Genomic DNA, 19716 nt, shown 5'->3' on the forward strand with positions numbered 1-19716 from the left:
TACTTTCTTCCAAACTTTGACTAGCTAGCTTCTAGTCTAGTTGAATTTTCTATATGATTATGTGAGAATTAGTTAGATTGACAGACAACATTGTGCCATTGGTTGCTAATGTAGGTTAGCTGATACAACTGAGTTTACAGCATACTCCCCATATCCTCTTCAATTGAAAACCCACATCCACCCAAAAACCTTAGAAATTGTGTAAGGCTTTCCGTACACATACAGTACTTAAATAGATCAATTGATAAGTCAGCTGTGATTTGTAGCAAGGCCTTGACATTTTCTATGGCTGTTCCTTTGGATATATTTTTTTAATGTGGTTACTACCCTACGGAACAGCCGGAAGAGAGACACGAAAAAAAACATTAGCCTTCAAAACTATAAACACACTATTTTATTAAATATTTTGGTTTAGATTACTCTAACTGAATTTCCTCTTCCTTCCTTCCGGGTGGATATGTGTGGTCTCCTTAAATTGTATATCATTACAAACTAAAATGCTCTTTTATCATTAATCTTCATTATGTAGCCAGTAAATCTTCAAGTTCAGGGGCTTATGCTTGCATTAATGAATGGGTCACTGCATGTCTGCTTGCCTTATCTGATCTGGATGGCATTTTTGGAGTAAATGAGAGTGGAAAGAGGAAACAGTATTTCCTTTCAAGGGTGTGAGTGGCCATAAAACAAGGTCTTATCAGGCACTTAAACCAAAAGTGCAAGGGTCTGAGGGGGTGCCCAAAGGAAAACCGTTGGTAATGTTGTGAAGAACGTCTTGAGTCCAGGCCCCGGCCGGGCCAATTATTTCTGAATTTCTTATGTGGTATTTTTTTCATTGAAAGTATGAAATGTTTGTTGTTGGACTTATTCCTTCTGATCGCCTTGCTCTATCATATCAAACAGCAAATGAAGAGTTATAGTCACATTGTTTCAAGTTTTTGCCTGCTCTTATACTATACCTCTGACCAATAAAATACATGTATTTCTTCTGCTCACATCTGCATTTTCTTAATGTCATGCCATCGCCATGCTGCCAGTTTCCCAAGAAACTCGATCCCCTTAATTCCCATCTTAACCCTGAATTTACAGCAGCAAGATGGAGCACTAGCATGTTTACTAACGCTATACTGGCAAAAGGTGTGACGTTCAAAATGTATAAGTGCAGAAGGAAAACATTTAAGACGTTAATTATACCATGGAGTCTAGATTTATTAGTTCAGGCAGGACACTGGGGGACTAAGACCTTAATTCAATGGAAATGGGCTGATTATACCACGAGGTATAGAACATCTCCAATAAAATCCAATAGATTTGATGTGTTCCTCAGGCTTTAAAATATATATATTTGTGATGTCTTCTTATTTCAATACGTTGTGAAATTATTTTCCTCTCTCCCTCTTTATAATGTAATTAGTTTACAATATTTAGGTACCTTTGAAATGTACTGCAATGACGCACTTTGCTGCTTTATCAGTGAGAATTTGTTAACATGTGCTTAGAGCATTGGGCCAGTAACCGAAAGGTTGTGAGATCGAATCCATGAGCTGACAAGGTAAAAATCTGTCGTTCTGCCCCTGAACAAGGCAGTAAACCCACTGTTCCTAGGCCATCATTGTAAATAAGAATTTGCTCTTAACTGACTTGCCTAGTTAAATAAAGATTAAATAAATAAAAATATTTCCTGCTACCGGAGTGTATGTCTCTTTAAAAGGGTGGCACCATGGGTGGTGGTGCACAGTGTTAGAGGTTGCTTGTTGTTCCCTCTGCCTCTGGGCTAAAAGAGAGCTGAGGACATGTGTCTCGACTTGCAGGAGCTCACCTGCGGCTGAACATGGAACACAAGGTAACTCATCCATTATGGATGATGTTCAGGCAGAGAAGCAAAGGGCACTGTGGTCACCTTGTGGCAGAGGGAGCACACCAGTAACTTGAAACTTTGAAACACAATTGCAAAACAAGTATGTAATGCATTAAAGAATCTTTGCAGGAGAAAAAACAACAAGTCTTTCCATCACATTTAGCCCCTTATCACTTCAGCTGGTGAGGGAGGGAAGGTGAGGGAAATCCCCCTTCTGGAGACAAAACTGAGTTTGGAGCAGTTCAGTGAATTTGCATGTCTATGAGATTAAGCCCCAGTTATAGCTGGCCTATTTTCAAGCCTCAGGTTGGACTACATTCATTCAATAGTTTTAAACTGTCCCATGGTGGGCCTGGTGGCCAGGCATTGAACTGTGTATGACAGGCCACGCTGCTGTGTAGAATCCTGGCTAGAATCGTTGGCCATCGAGCCATCCTGGTGGCTATGGCGTATGGCGGAACAATGGAAATGGCTCAATGACAGGTGTGGTGCAGAGAGAGAGAGAGGCAGTTGGTGTGAGAGAGAGTGCTGGGGCTGCACGTATCCACAAGGACCTAACGAAGTGATGCAACGCTGGCATTATAAGGCCGCCCTCCAACCGAGCCACAAGCTGTAGAGAGCGAGGCCGGAGCAGGAGAACAGCGCAGCAGCCATCTGTTGCTAGGTCTGTCTTATCTGCATGCTAAGCCTTTCACACCTCCACAAGAGCTTTGTGAATGTATTGTCAAGCAGCTATTAGCATGAGTAGATAGCAAGGGGAATAGAAACAGGGAAACAACGACCAAATGGTTGTTACATTTAGATTTGTAGGAAAATATGGCATGGTAAAAACAAGGTAATTTACTGAAATTAAATATGAAAATGTTGTCCTCTTTCAGTCTACTTTTTCATTGTGTACTAATGCACGCAAACAATGCAGAGGAGACTCAAGGTCAGTACATTATTTGACATGGGTCTGTGCAATGTACCTAGTAGCTACTAGAATAATTTTTCTAAAGCTGAATCATTTGTTCAAATGTCTAGAAGTACTGTCATCCATCAATGTAGTCCAAACCTTTCATTGTACCATGTCCACATGTACCAAGAAATGCACCAAGTTCTAATACTTATATTAGAGCAGTGCAAATAACTGGAAAGTAACATCCTTGTTAAACATCATGATCAAACATCACAATAAAACACCCACCCCCCCCATTCCAACCCCAGCCAGCAGAGTACCGTACCATGACAGAGACGTGGAGGATGCGTAGCTCCTCCTCGGCAGAGTCGCTGGCAGGGTCGTCCGTGGCGGAGAGGCCGGGGAGGTTCTGGCTGCCATCTTGGTGGTGGATATGAAAGAGCAACGTGCCGTTCTCCAGCCACTGTTGCCGCCATCGCACCAGAGGAATATCCTCAGAGTTTCCCGTGATCTCTGCCAATCAAACAGGACACACAGATAATGGATGAGTCAGTAACGATGCATTTTCAACAATTCATTTCACACGCTTATCATATGAGTGAGCGAGGAGTATGGTACCTGGGTTAGGAAGCATATTATACTGAATTATCAGTGCATAACAATTTCTGAAACCGTATGCCCTTTACAAAAACCCATTACATTCTTTGCCAGCAGGGTAATAACTATTACCCTAGTATCTATTACCTGTGTGCTTATACACTGAAACATTCCGTTCCTTAATTGTGATCTAACTGAATGCTTTTAATTGCGTGAGTGTACTGTAACTAGGTTTATCTGACACTGATTACTGATGGTACTGTGCCGCAGCAGAATGGGACCTCCCGGTAAATAAGATTTAGGGGCTAGATTTAACCTAGATGCAAATGATCTGACAAAGTGACAGGGCACTTTTTACAGCAGAGAGTTCCCTCCAGGGTCTGGTTCAGCATGAGAGTGTTATTAATGAGCCCATCGCTTCCCTCTCTGCATGGGACCACCAACCAACCAGCACAATCAGTGTACCACTATTATTTGTGTACCCGCTCTAATTGCACCATAATAATAATAATAATAATAACTGGATGGTAACTTTACAAGTAAAGTTTGGGGCTTGCTTTGGCTCTTTAAATGTATTATTGTGGTAATGGAAGAAATTAAAAATAGTTTTACTTCACTATTTTAAGCAAAGCAGTTACATATACTGTAGTTAGTTAAATGTTGTAAAATAATTGGTCGGATTACTTTAATAGACTACTACATCAACCATATTACTTTGGATTGTGGGGCAGTTAGATTGAAGAAATGTCTAAACTACATTAGTGGTGTGTGAAAACTGAAAGAAGAAAGACGTAGGACAAAGAGATCTTCTGTCTGAAGATGGGAATTAAAGGCTGGATCGTGTGGACCACACGTAGGAAAGCAAAGCAGCTCTGAATCATTCATGCTGTGGGTTTCAGATGCATAGATGCACAATTTACTTTGGTAAAACTTTCAGTGTAAATTAAGTTTGATTTTAGTTGAATGATGATGTGATGATTAGAACGTTTTAAGCTATCGGGGAGAGAAATATGATGGTGAATCTATTGATGACAGCTGTTAAAAGTATTTTTGGGGCAGTTGAAGAAGTATGTAGAATAGGTTAATATGCAGACCTACTGATAGCTAGCTGTAGTTCTAAATAATAAATAAACCCTTTAGGCTAACAGTGATCACTGAAAACTACATTTCCGGAAGAAAATGTGGTGTGCTTGCTAGCTTGTTTTAAAGTCGATATGGTTTTTAAATAAGTTATAGTAGTGGTAGTGACTGCAGTAGTAATGGTGGTGAAAGGTTATAGTTTAAAAAGTAGGAAGATGACAATATTGATTTATTGATTGATTGGTTGATAAGATAGCCTGGACATTTGAAAGTTGTTTTGGTGTCTCTAGCATCAAAACTATGAAATAACACATATGGCATCATGTAGTAACCAAAAGAGTGTTAAAAGTTCAAATAGCCACCCTTTGCCTTGATGACAGCTTTACACACTCTTGGCATTCTCTCAATCAGCTTCATGAGGAATGCTTTTCCAACAGCCTTGAAGGAGTTCCCACAAATGCTGAGCACTTGTTGGCTGCTTTTCCTTCACTCTGCGGTCGGACTCATCCCAAACTATCTCAATTTGGTTGCGGTCGGGGGATTGTAGAGGTAATTTCATCTGATGCAGCACTCCATCACTCTCCTTCTTGGTAAAATAGCCCTTACACAGCCTGGAGGTGTGTTGGGTCATTGTCCAGTTGAAAAACAAATGATAGTCCCAATAAGCCCAAACCAGATGGGATGGCGTATTGCTGCAGAACGCTGTGGTAGCCATGCTGGTTCAGTGTCACCAGCAAAGCACCCTCACACCATAACACCTCCTCCTCCATGGTTTACTGTGGGAAATACACATGAGGAGATCATCTGTTCACTGACACCGCATCTAACAAAGACACAGTGGTTGGAACCAAAAATCTCAAATTTAGACTCATCAGACCAAAGGACAAATTTCCTTTGGTCTAATATCCATTGTTCGTGTTTCTTGGCCCAAGCAAGTCTCTTCTTCTTATTGATGTCCTTTAGTAGTGGTTCCTTTGCAGCAATTTGACCATGAGGGGCTGATTCACGCAGTCTCCTCTGAACAGTTAATGTTGAGATGTGTCTCTTACTTGAACTCTGTGAAGCTGCAATTTCTGAGGCTGGGAACTCTAATGAACTTATCCTCTGCAGCAGAGGTAACTCTGGGTCTTCCATTCCTGTGGCAGTCCTCATGAGAGCCAGTTTCATCATAGTGCTTGATGATTTTTGCGACTGCACTTGAAGAAACCTTTAAAGTTCTTGACTTTTTCCATATCGACTGGCCTTCATGTCTTAAAGTAATGATGGACTGTCGTTTCTCAGCTTATTTGAGCTGTTCTTGCCATGATATGGACTTGGTCTTTTACCAAATAGGGCTATCTTCAACACAACTGATTGTGTCAAACACATTAAGAAGGAAAGAAATTCCACAAATTAACTTTTAAGAAGGCACACCTGTTAATTGAAATGGATTCCAGGTGACTACCTCATGAAGCTGGTTGAGAGAATGCCAAGAATCCAGACAGCTTCACTCTATCCAATAAGAGCAGCAAAATCATCGTACAGCCTGCCCTTCTCTTTACAGACAGGAAAACTAGCCAGCTGAATATTTTGGACATAGAGCACAATCGAGAAGGAGGACGATGCGTTGTTGCCTTGGCTGTCTCACCCTCTTCACCCTCATCACATTTTATGCCTACTCTGCCATGTGCTCCTCTGTGTCTGTGAGTATCCATAGCAATGCCTCCGTTTAGGCAGCTCCTATTACTGCATGGTCGGAACTAGAAGCACAAGCATTTTGCTACACTCACATTAACATTTGCTAACCATGTGTATGTGACCAATAAAATGTGAATTGATTTGCTATTTGATGAGACATTAGAGAGCAGTTAGCTGATGATAGCTAGCTACCTTTCATCACTCTAAACTCCGGAACTTCCGGCGCCGACAGAGATGGACGCCTCGCTTCGCGTTCCTGGGAAACTATGCAGTTTTTTTTTACGTGTTATTTCTTACATTAGTACCCCAGGTCATCTTAGGTTTCATTACATACAGTCGAGAAGAACTACTGAATATAAGAGCAGCGTCAACTCACCATCAGTACGACCAAGAATATGACTTTCGCGAAGCGGATCCTGCGTTCTGCCTTTCACCCAGGACAACGGAATGGATCCCAGCCGGCGACCCAAAAAAACGACTTCGTAAAAGAGGGAAACGAAGCAGTCTTCTGGTCAGACTCCGGAGACGGGCACATCGTGCACCACTCCCCAGTATACTTCTCGCCTATGTCCAGTCTCTTGACGACAAGGTTGATGAAATCTGAGCAAGGGTAGCAATCCAGAAGGACATCAGAGACTGTAACATTCTTTGCTTCACGGAAACATGGCTCACTGGAGAGATGCTATCGGAGTCGGTGCAGCCAGCTGGTTTCTCCACGCATCGCGCCGACAGAAACAAACATCTTTCTGGTAAGAAGAGGGGCGGGGGCGTATGCCTTATGGCTAATGAGACGTGGTGTGGCCACAACAATATACAGGAACTCAAGTCCTTCTGTTCACCTGATTTAGAATTCCTCACAATCAAATGTCGACCACATTATCTACCAAGGGAATTCTCTTCGGTTATAATCACAGCCGTATATATTCCCCCCCAAGCAGACACATCGATGGCCCTGAACGAACTTTATTTGACTCTTTGCAAACTGGAATCCACACATCCTGAGGCTGCATTCATTGTAGCTGGGGATTTTAACAAGGCTAATCTGAAAACAAGACTCCCTAAATTGTATCAGCATATCGATTGCGCAACCAGGGCTGGCAAAACCTTGGATCATTGCTACTCTAACTTCCGCAATGCATATAAGGCCCTGCCCCGCCCTCCTTTCGGAAAAGCTGACCACAACTCCATTTTGTTGATCCCTGCCTACAGACAGAAACTAAAACAGGAAGCTCCCACACTGAGGTCTGTCCAACACTGGTCTGACCAATCTGATTCCACACTCCAAGACTGCTTCCATCACGTGGACTGGGATATGTTTCATATTGCGTCAGAGTGCGAGTTCATTAGAACGTGCGTTGAAGATGTTCACATAGCAACGATTAAAACATTCCCAAACCAGAAATTGTGGATTGATGGCAGCATTCGCGTGAAACTGAAAGCGCAAACCACTGCTTTTAATCAGGGCAAGGTGACCGGAAACATGACCAAATACAAACAGTGTAGCTATTCCCTCCGCAAAGCAATCAAACAAGCTAAGCGTCAGTATAGAGACAAAGTAGAATCTCAATTCAACGGCTCAGACACAAGAGGTATGTGGCAGGTTCTTACAGTCAATCACGGATTACAAAAGGAAAACCAGCCCCGTCACGGACCAGGATGTCTTGCTCCCAGGCAGACTAAATAACTTTTTTGCCCACTTTGAGGACAATACAGTGCCACTGACACGGCCTGCAACCAAAACATGCGGCCTCTCCTTCACTGCAGCCGAGGTGAGTAAAACATTTAAACTTGTTAACCCTCGCAAGGCTGCAGGCCCAGATGGCATCCCCAGCCGCGCCCTCAGAGCATGCGCAGACCGGCTGGCTGGTGTGTTTTCGGACATATTCAATCAATACCTATTCCAGTCTGCTGTTCCCACATGCTTCAAGAGGGCCACCATTGTTCCTGTTCCCAAGAAAGCTAAGGTAACTGAGCTAAACGACTACCGCCCCGTAGCACTCACTTCCGTCATCATGAATTGCTTTGAGAGACTAGTCAAGGACCATATCACCTCCACCCTACCTGACACCCTAGACCCACTCCAATTTGCTTACCGCCCAAATAGGTCCACAGACGATGCAATCTCAACCACACTGCACACTGCCCTAACCCATCTGGACAAGAGGAATACCTATGTGAGAATGCTGTTCATTGACTACAGCTCGGCATTTAACACCATAGTACCCTCCAAGCTCGTCATCAAGCTCGAGATCCTGGGTCTCGACCCCGCCCTGTGCAACTGGGTGCTGGACTTCCTGACGGGACGCCCCCAGGTGGTGAGGGTAGGCAACAACATCTCCACCCCGCTGATCCTCAACACTGGGGCCCCACAAGGGTGCGTTCTGAGCACTCTCCTGTACTCCCTGTTCACCCACGACTGCGTGGCCACGCACGCCTCCAACTCAATCATCAAGTTTGCTGACGACACAACAGTGGTAGGCTTGATTACCAACAACGACGAGACGGCCTACAGGGAGGAGTTGAGGGCCCTCGGAGTGTGGTGTCAGGAAAATAACCTCACACTCAACGTCAACAAAACTAAGGAGATGATTGTGGACTTCAGGAAACAGCAGAGGGAACACCCCCCTATCCACATCGATGGAACAGTAGTGGAGAGGGTAGCAAGTTTTAAGTTCCTCGGCATACACATCACCGACAAACTGAATTGGTCCACCCACACAGACAGCATCGTGAAGAAGGCGCAGCAGCGCCTCTTCAACCTCAGGAGGCTGAAGAAATTCGGCTTGTCACCGAAAGCACTCACAAACTTCTACAGATGCACAATCGAGAGCATCCTGGCGGGCTGTATCACCGCCTGGTACGGCAACTGCTCCGCCCACAACCATAAGGCTCTCCAGAGGGTAGTGAGGTCTGCACAACGCATCACCGGGGGCAAACTACCTGCCCTCCAGGACACCTACACCACCCGATGTTACAGGAAGGCCATAAAGATCATCAAGGACAACAACCACCCGAGCCACTGCCTGTTCACGCCGCTATCATCCAGAAGGCGAGGCCAGTACAGGTGCATCAAAGCTGGGACCGAGAGACTGAAAAACAGCTTCTATCTCAAGGCCATCAGACTGTTAAACAGCCACCACTAACATTGAGTGGCTGCTGCCAACACACTGACTCAACTCCAGCCACTTTAATAATGGGAATTGATGGGAAATGATGTAAAATATATCACTAGCCACTTTAAATGCTACCTAATATAATGTTTACATACCCTACATTATTAATCTCATATGTATACATATATACTGTACTCTATATCATCTACTGCATCTTTATGTAATACATGTATCACTAGCCACTTTAACTATGCCACTTTGTTTACATACTCATCTCATATGTATATACTGTACTCGATACCATCTACTGTATCTTGCCTATGCCGCTCTGTACCATCACTCATTCATATATCTTTATGTACATATTCTTTATCCCCCTACACTTGTGTGTATAAGACAGTAGTTTTGGAATTGTTAGTTAGATTACTTGTTGGTTATTACTGCATTGTCGGAACTAGAAGCACAAGCATTTCGCTACACTCGCATTAACATCTGCTAACCATGTGTATGTGACAAATACAATTGATTTGATTTTTGATTTGATTTGATTTGATTTGATTTAAACAGCTGCAACTTTTGGTTGGTTGAAGATATTTATGTCCTGATTATTATTTTTTTATTAGAAGAGAAGTAGACAAAGATTTAATCTGCCAAACGTTTTAATCTAACTTCTTGGGGGAGTGGTCAAAACGGCAGATTCTAAGAGTTCATAGAAAACATACTAGATTCAGTTACTAAAACAACTGTAACGTTTAATCGGTATGATATATTTTTGTTCCAATGCCAGATTTGAATAGCAGAGAAGTAGACCAGTTTTTATTCAAAGTCATGGAAAAGTTGTTAAAACTTCAGTTGGGGATTTTTTTAATGCGGTTACAAAAACAGCTGTAAGGTGTGAGAACAGAAATTACAAGATTATGTTATAATACTGTTATTGCATCAAATGGTTGTTTTATGCAACAGAATAGGGGGGTTTTAGAACACAGTGTCTCCTGACCCCTCCTGCCTCCAGTATTTGTGCTGCAGTAGTTTATGTGTCGGGGGGCTAGGGTCAGTTTGTTATATCTGGAGTACTTCTCCTGTCCTATCCGGTGTCCTGTGTGAATTTAAGTATGCTCTCTCTAATTCACTCTTTCTCTCTTTTTTTCTCTCTCTCGGAGGACCTGAGCCCTAGGACCATGCCTCAGGACTACCTGGCATGATGACTCCTTGCTGTCCCCAGTCCACCTGGCCGTGCTGCTGCTCCAGTTTCAAATGTTCTGCCTGTGATTATTATTATTTGACCATGCTGGTCATTTATGAACATTTTAACATCTTGGCCATGTTCTGTTATAATCTCCACCCAGCACAGCCAGAAGAGGACTGGCCACCCCACATAGCCTGGTTCCTCTCTAGGTTTCCTCCTAGGTTTTGGCCTTTCTAGGGAGTTTTTCCTAGCCACCGTGCTTCTACACCTGCATTGCTTGCTGTTTGGGGTTTTAGGCTGGGTTTCTGTACAGCACTTTGAGATATCAGCTGATGTATGAAGGGCTATATAAATCAATCTGATTTGATTTGATCATCTGTTTGTGTGGACTGAAAGTGGGCCTCTGGGAGATTTAACACTGACAGTAGATTCACGATGGATTGGTGATAAGACAACATTCCATTCCATGATTAGTGTCTGTGTGTCTGTCTGTCAGTAACAGGGAGAACCAATCTCCAGTTTCTTTAAAGAAAGGATTTACTATTGTAGGTTGCATTAATATTTTTGTACAAGCAAGCAGTAAATGAACTAGAGACAGATATTTGGCATGAGAGCAAAACGTACCTTTGTATAAATTCTCTCATCTGTGATTTGTCATGAACATCCAGGAGGATGGACTGTGCTATAAAATGCTGTGGCTTAGTATTGCTGGTTGGGCTCTCAACTAATCACCTACGGGAGGGTTGTTGACAAGTTCCAATAATGCAGAAATGAAATAAGAAAGTTGATATGTTTTGAATGCATTTTAAAGTCTCCTTTTGATTAGAATAATTCCATGACAAAGGTTTGATTGGTAAGAGATAGTTTTGTTCCGACGTCAGATTTCAATAGCAAAGAAGTAGACGAAGATGTCATACCATCTTACTTTTTGTATAACTTGTTGGGAAAGTGGTAAAAATGTCAGTTGTTTATAAAAAGTTTGAGGAAATGTCTTTGACGCGGTCAGATAAACAGCTGTATCGTTTGATTGGTATAATATATTTTTGTTCCAAGTTCAGATTTGAAAAGCAGAGAAGTAGATGAAGATTTCATACGCTCTAACTTTGTAAAGTTCTTGGCAAAGTGGTCAAAGTAGCTGATTTGTGTCAAAAGTTGCACTGTTGCATTTACAGTGAATGGAATGTTGGAAGTGATGATGTAACAATGGGGCTGTTGAAATGCTGAGGAAATAACATGAAAGTGGATGGAGGGCAAAAAGATGACCAAAAAGCGTAATATTTTAAAATGTATAAAAAACATCAAAAGGTTGCATACAGGCACACTATTCCAGATGGATCTGCACGTTTTCAAGTTTGAATGATGTTTCTAGCTTAAACGGTGTAAGATGAGTAGTGTTGAAAATAATAATAATAACTATAAGTCAGATGTTGAAGATTTAAAGTGGGTTCTCTTGCTTTGCAAGCCCCAATAATAATATTTAACTTGTAAAGTACATTTCCCCAAAATATAGTCAATTCTAGAATACGATCTGTCGAGCAGAGTAAAACAGGTTAGCTTTCACCTGTCCATTACCAATCCGCCATAGGTCTATTCAATTCAGTTCTGCAATAAAAGTTATCAGAGCAAGGAAAAAGGCAGGGAGAGAATCCTGACTACTTGAGGATCTATTTTACGCTGGGTTAATCGTTGCATTAAAATCTCCCCCCACCATGAGATGACTGTCATGGAACTGTAGCAAAGAGTCACTGATGGAAGCTAAGAACATGCTGTTATACTCATTTGGGGGCGTAAATTCAAGCTAAAATAAGTTACACATGATTCACGGTCACTATTACAAAAACAACTTGTCCACAAGAATCATTCCCTGAGACATCGACAGAGATCTGGAGTTTTCTATCCACCAAGATCAATACTCCCTGTGACTTGTTTGCAGCACATGAATGGATGACTATGTTATAGTATCTGTTTTGGAATCTGAGCACATTATTATCCAACAAATTAGTTTCCTGAATCAATGAATGAATACTTGCACATTCAAATTGTCACATTCAAACCTCTTAAATTCAAACTCATAACATTCAAATCAGTAATTGGAACATGCACAGTAGATTGACATCAGTAAGTAGCAGGCATGGCTGTGCAAACAGAGGGAAGTTGAATGGTAGCTGACCAAAAAAAAAGACAAACAAAAATATGCAATGGCTGTAAAGATTAAATGGATACTTCAGGATTTATCTACTTCATTTTCTCCTTCCCCAGAGTCAGATTAACTCATGGATACCATTTGTATGTCTCTGTGTCCAGTATGAAGGAAGTTAGAGCTAGTTTCACGAGCCAATGCTAACTAGTCTTAGCACAATGACAGGAAGTCTATGGGTATCTGTTAGCATCTGAAATAAACTATTTATCCATATGGTTCAGCAATGTCCTCCAAAACAAAACTACTCGCCAGTTACTTCATAATCTCAGTTCTGTGAAGCACAGAGCTGAAGCTATCTTAATTTGTGAGTTTATAGTTCTCCAAACAATAGCCAAACAAATCAGGCACGTAACTAGTTAGCCGCAAGTTACCACTTCATCCAGGGTGAAGAGATGTTCATATCCAGTGCGACTGTGTCTTCTCCGGGATCCAACCAGGGACCGGTGCTGTGGCCTGGGCCGGAACCCACCCTCATCTCTAATGTTTATCAAAGGAAGAGCTATTTTTTAAATTTATTTTACCTTTATTTAACAAGGCAAGTCAGTTAAGAACAAATTCTTATCTACAATGACGGCCTACACGGGCCAAACCAGGGCGATGCTGGGCCAATTCGAACCAGGGAGTCTGAAGTGACGCCTCTAGCACTGAGATATAGTGTCTTAGACTGCTGCGCCACTCGGGAGCCCCATGCCTCCCTGGGTGAGTTGAAGATAAGTCTGTTGTCTCCATGCGTTAGCTTAAACAGTTTAGGATACTGCAAAAATGGCTTTAGCTCAATCGCCGTCATCTTCTTCTTTAATGGAAGAAGATTCTTTAATGGAATACAATCCTCTCCTTCACGATCTCTGCACTGTAATCCGGGAAAGTACTGCAGATCTTGATGTTTGTCCTTGATGGGAAAAAAACGTCCCTCGCCCCTAGCAGTATAGCAGTTTAAAGACCAGGATGAGAGGCCGCTCAAGCCCAGGGTTCTTGCTGAATTGGTGGTGATCCCTCTCGATGCAGATATCCCGGCCTGCCAATGAAGGGATCCACATTTGCACACTTCTTTTTAGGATCCCAATGGCGTCCAAACCTTCCTCAGAATTGTTAAATCCCACCAATCTCAAATTTGACATGCGACTTTGGTCTTCCATTTCTGTCACTTTTAGGGACCTGTACTCAATCTTCTTATCATAGTCTGCCATCTTTCCTTTGTTCTTGCGCACCTTAAAGTGAAGCTGGTCATACTTCCCCTTTGTTAAGGCATTGCCTGAATCATTGGTTTCAGTCACCTAGACCGAAAAATCTGCAATATTTGGTGGCAGAATGTTGTCCACCGCCTTTTCCACAGCTGTGGTAATAATATGGTCCAGGCTGCAATATTGTTCCTCCATAGCATGTCTATAGACCTGCAAAATGGCGTCATTGAGCTCTTCTTTAGAGAGGCCCTCAGTTTCCCTGAATTTCTTCTTCACCTGAGAGCTTGCTTCTTTTCTTTTGAACCAACTTTATATATTGACATGTTATAAAAAATTTAGTTGGACTTCAAATCCCAGCACAATCAAAATAATGAAATTTAGAGGGAATTTGGGATGAGACGAAAAATCAAGCTTGAATTGTCGTCAAAGGTCCCGTGACACTCCCCGCAAAGACTTGCTTTGAGCTTTGTTCATTTCAATAAGTTTGTAGTTGCTATTGCAAAGACACATTCAAATTTATTTTTGAAGGTTTTCACAGAAATATCACGCAGGTAACACGGCTATGGTTGAGGGACAATTTCTGGAGCTGCATGTGTAATAGGAGGCCTGTTTCCCAGTGGGAGAGAGCACAATAGAGAGGGCTATAGTCTGTTTTGTACTGAATTTAAGCAGCAGTGACCTAGCTACTGGAGAGGCCAGAATGATTCAGCTCACATCCTTCTGCAGTGTCAGAATCTGCCCTCTTACTTTCATTACTTGTGGTTTCACTGGGAAAAGGGACTGAAATACATTTCAGCTACTGGCCAAATAGATTTTTTTTAACTCCCTACGTTGGGAAGTCTGAGGATACTAAACTTACAATTGCAAACTGGATGAACCTCCTTAAGCTGTAAATATGCCAAAAGTCCTGCATGCAAAGCTCCTGTAAAGCCTTAATGTATCATAACTATCAAAGACGTATTTCAATATATTAGAGAGTTTGTGTCTACGATTTGAACATGAAATGTTAAAATGCACAGTAGTGCTTTCTGATTGCAGTAAAAATAGTTCTACTGTAGCACTGCATTCAGTTCAATTTATTTTATTGTTCTACATAGACAGTCACTTAATCAGATACTTAACGTATGAGAACGTATACAGGTGTAGGATCATAATTTGATCACCCTGTTGCAGGAGAACATTCATGAAATGCAGGATTTTTTTTTATTCAATGGAAAATCATGACTGAAATTTCCAAGTGGAAATTACAAACTTCCGAAGCCTTTTAAAACCTTAAATACATTACAGTATTTGAGGTTTAAAAAGGCCTCAACCCCTAAAAAATGTGTAATTAATTCTAATCCACATAATAGTTCACATTGCACGCTGCTGCAGGATTATTGTCTTGCTGTAGCAAACTGGCTCAAATTAAGATCCTACATCGTTACCATAGACTGGGAGTTGACAAAGACCTTGAGTTTACCAAAAAGAGTTTGTCTGGTTAATCATTGAAAACCATATGCCTGTGGAAAAACAAATGAAAGCAAATATTCTTTACAAAAATATGATACAATTGCATTTCTAGATTTTTTACAGGTCAATGCCCTTAACAGTATGTGGGAAGCAGGAAAAAAATATTTTGAAAATGTAAAAACATAAAATGTACCCATCCAAAAGGTTTGTTTCAAGGTATGTGTCTTGACTATGCCAATTTTCTACATGAATAGGATTAAGAAACTGAGCAATCAATCAAAGTCAGTCTTATTTGAACAAGCAATCCAACACTTGCCGTATTGAACTTGATGGCTGGCAAATGGTAATGGTTAGCGTTTTAAAGCCATGTTAAATATTTCATGTTGGATGATTAGGCATGGGATACAGCTTAGAGGACAGGGGAATGGGAAACTTAAAGGTGAGGAGATCACAGTTCTTGCCTGGAGTTAATGTAAAATACATGGCTCGGTTTGATGGTTTCAACACGATCAATTCGAGCTCCAATTGTGATTCAGCGTTTGACTTCAGTAAAAGACACACTGGCCGGGGGGGCATGGCAATGACAACTGATCAAATAATGTCTCACACGTGAACAGCAAAACATTACATAACAAAACAAATGGAAGAAAACGTGTTGTGATAGCTGTTTATTAACAGGGTTAACCTGCTCTGGACTCTTGACAATCACCTAAAAATAATTAGAGCCACTATTGTTAATGTACTGTAGGCCTAATCTTGAAGTTGTGCTACAAGGTGTGTGTGTGTGTGTGTGTGTGTGTGTGTGTGTGTGTGTGTGTGTGTGTGTGTGTGTGTGTGTGTGTGTGTGTGTGTGTGTGTGTGTGTGTGTGTGTGTGTGTCTCATCCACCATCCACCTTCACACACCTTACTATGCCCTTGGAGATGGGTTTGCTCTTTGTGTTTAAAAGAGGTACTTTTAGCATGGCTGCCAAGGACCTACCAGTACTCTATTTGAATGCATATTTATTTTTGTGGGGAAAACTCTACCTAACAAGTTCTTCTACCTTCAGTATCACCAGATATTTTTCAGCCACACGATATTGTATTAAATAATACACACTCAAGTAAACACACCTTTAATCTCTGGAGATGAATTCTCAGTTTCAATGACTGTGAATAAAAGGCATTTGAACCATAGTCCTTTTAGCAAGACGTACAGGGAACGAATGTAGTTTCAAACATGCTATTTTTACATAACCCTGAGCACTTCACAATGCTTGGTATCATGTTCAGCGGTAGGTGGTAACATATTCCAGGTTATCCCTCAAGTGGAATAGAGCAAACATTCCATAAGATCTACATGAGGATACACTGATGTCAAGCTGCGAGAAAAGTAAAGGAAGAAATCCCCAATATCCTCACTGAAATAGACCTGTGCCAATAGAGTCCAACTACAGCAATTAGACATGGTCAGCCATTTGCCGACTTGGACCCGACAAGAGATCAATAGTATGGATCTTTAGACAGAAACTGAAATATTGGGCATCTTTAAAAATTGCAGGGTGTTCGCTGTAATTAAGGAAAACATTAGAGACACCCTCAGAGGTCCAAATGACAATATGTCACAGTCCAGCTGTTTGTCCATGCAGGGCCAGTCTACAGAACTACTGTGGACACAGACGGAGGACTCGGTCGCAGGGCCTTATCAAAGACATGCAGAAGGCACAACAATGAACTTATCATCAGCCAGTTACTTCGCATGATGTAGGATGTAGAATTAATGCTGCTCTCCGCTGACCACAAGCTGGCTCGGTTCGTTGATCAGCAACAGAACTTAATCTGAGGACATTGCTTTCAACTCCAGGCTCTAGCAAAATGTAGTTTTGCCAGGTAATCTAAAAAGCAGGCACTATTACAATAATTTAATAACGGAGACCTTAACCACCTGCATGTCAACTAGTTCCTGGGTTTCAATTCACAGCCTGCAAGAAATCAGCAGGAGGCAAACAGTGCAGAATGTCTGGGTAAATGGTAGGTTTGCAGCACAACAGGGTTTGGATAGAATGTTTAACCAATGGTGTGACAGGGTTCAGACAGGCATATGCAGAGGATAGAACGTACATGTACCCTGACAAAAGAATTCTCAGGCACAAAGTCAGAAATAAGGCCACAGAGGAAAAGCCTATAATAGTCTTTGGACCAATCCTTCAAAACTCAGAGGACAAACATGAAGACAAGAGAATAAGGCAGAAAACACAGAGAATTATGTTTTTATCTGCAGAGCAAACATCTGTCTTGCTTTCAGCAATAAATATCAAATTGTTAAATCATTACAGAAAATTATCACAGAAATGTACTGTGGTGTTTTCAGCATTAATCGCACCCAATAGGAGATTAGGAGATAGCTGTTTGTTTTAGTTAAATTCCTTAGTTTCGAAAATTGTGACTTGCCAAAGAAATAAGAATTTACACTAGGTCTGACACATATACCATATAATTGTGTAACCGACGGTTATGGATGAAGACCGTCATGAAAATAAAATAACCGTCATAACCGTAATGTTTTTATTTATATTTTTTTTACGAACAGCTTACTGAAGGCCAGGAATTTCTGAGGTAACATGTACTCTTAACAATGTGATGGAACTTTGTTGCTCCAAGCAACAAATTAGTCTTTGGTTGCCTAGACATCAACCCCACAATACAGCAGCAGCACATATGAATACAATGAATAAAACAAGCATGGAACCTCTAACCAATTATTTATATTTACACTAGATGAGAGATAGGGGGTGCAGTTTTTAAACCCAACATGCCTCCATCTTGGCACTCCCCCACTATTGTAAAAAATATTCTGGAAGCTATGGAAATGCATTTATTAATGTCTACATTCATTTTTGCCACGTTTATTCGATTACAGACACCTTAATGCATATGTTGAAATATGTGAGCTAAGCATTTAAAAAAAAAGAAATACATAAAAACATGTTCCCTTTTTTAAAATTCATGCCAGCAAAGCCACTACACAACGCTAAACAATACATTAATTGCAACTATGACGGTGACAAACGGTGCCCACATACTGTTACGGCCTACATAAAGCTTTCCCAACAGCAGAGCTCTCTTTTCAGCACCATGTAGTGAATCCTTACCACTGAATCCTTGCTACACCTGGCTATCAGCGGTGCATTGTCTGGCAGCGAATCAGTTCATTCAACCTCATTTACTGCCTTTAAAAAAAACATAGCTGATACGGCTGACTTGCTTAAACGAATGTGGTTTCTACTGACAATTGAGATGTACAAACTATGGCATAAGGGTTTGACGAGTGGATAAGAGGCAATCCGTAATTTCAATTAAGATATTAATGATCGACCTAGGATGGACGTAGTCAATATAACTATTTGTTCAGCTCTTTTGAAATGTACAGCAACAGAACTCAGAACATGGGCAGTTCTTACAGTATTCTCCCTGTACACCAAGTCAGGGCCATGAGATAAATAAAGGGCGTATTGTTGATGGAATTTATAGCTTTAAAGGAATGATTAGAATACTCCACCCAGAAACCATATAATTGTAGAAATTGACTAGAATCATAAAGTTATACTTAATGATGTGTGTAGTTTTAGTCAGTCAAACAATATGTATATTATAGTGTCTTGAGCACAGACTGTCTGAGCAATATTCGCTGCCGACCTGACTAGAGATTTGGGAGAGAAGGGGACGTCTCAAGGACAAGGTCTCCCTAATCTCTGTCGGCTGGGTAGTGATGTGGGTAGTATGTGTCGGATACCTCCTGTTTTGTGTGTGAGTATGTGTGTGCATATGTTTGTGTGAATGTGTGTGCGTATGTTTGTGTGAATGTGTGGGCGTATGTTTGTGTGAATGTGTGGGCGTATGTTTGTGTGAAGGTGTGCGTGAGAAGCCAGTATAAAATGAATTGTTTTGTACAACAGGCTAGTGTGCTCTCGTAAATACATTTTCTGACTATTGTAGCTGGGCCTCCGTCTGATTCATTTCAACCAGTTTCCTACAAATTCTGGGTTTCAGGCTGAGTAATTAATTCAATTGGGTTTATGAACATTGAGAACATAATTCTAGTGAAAGGTATATAAGCAGACAAGGAAAGGTCTTACAATATTCAATGTATACATTTATCTGAAACAGTTGTTTTGAACATAGTAGAAGTCATGCTGGCCAATGTATTCAACCGTTAATGGCCCATGGTGTTAAATATTTATCCTCTTAGGCTTGGAAAAAAGAGACCACTAAACCCAGACTTGGACCACATACCCACTCCACTGAATAGCAGGCTAGTGATTGCTTTGCAACGCTTGCAGTTAGCCACTGATTCCTTCCAACCCACTCATTGTTGAATATGCGATTTCCAACTTGTTGTGTAATGTTTATGTCCAAAGACCGATGAGCACCGATACGTTTTATCTATAATTTCTCTCCATAATTTCTCTTCATATGACAAGGTTTTGAAAAGGATTT

The 19716-nt window shown here is 41.3% G+C and overlaps 1 protein-coding gene across 10 annotated transcripts in view; it reads right to left on the reverse strand.

Moving 5' to 3' along the window:
* LOC112226955 (astrotactin-1) overlaps positions 1–19716 on the reverse strand; it is a 247471-nt gene that overhangs the window by 200411 nt on the left and 27344 nt on the right. For all 10 annotated transcript variants that reach the window (XM_024391656.2, XM_024391655.2, XM_024391652.2 and 7 more), the window contains exon 2: positions 3079–3266. In XM_024391656.2, coding sequence (XP_024247424.1) covers positions 3079–3266 — 188 coding nt within the window. The remainder of the gene's footprint in view (positions 1–3078; positions 3267–19716) is intronic.

This window comes from Oncorhynchus tshawytscha, linkage group LG28, assembly GCF_018296145.1.
Source record: "Oncorhynchus tshawytscha isolate Ot180627B linkage group LG28, Otsh_v2.0, whole genome shotgun sequence".
NCBI lineage: Eukaryota > Metazoa > Chordata > Actinopteri > Salmoniformes > Salmonidae > Oncorhynchus > Oncorhynchus tshawytscha.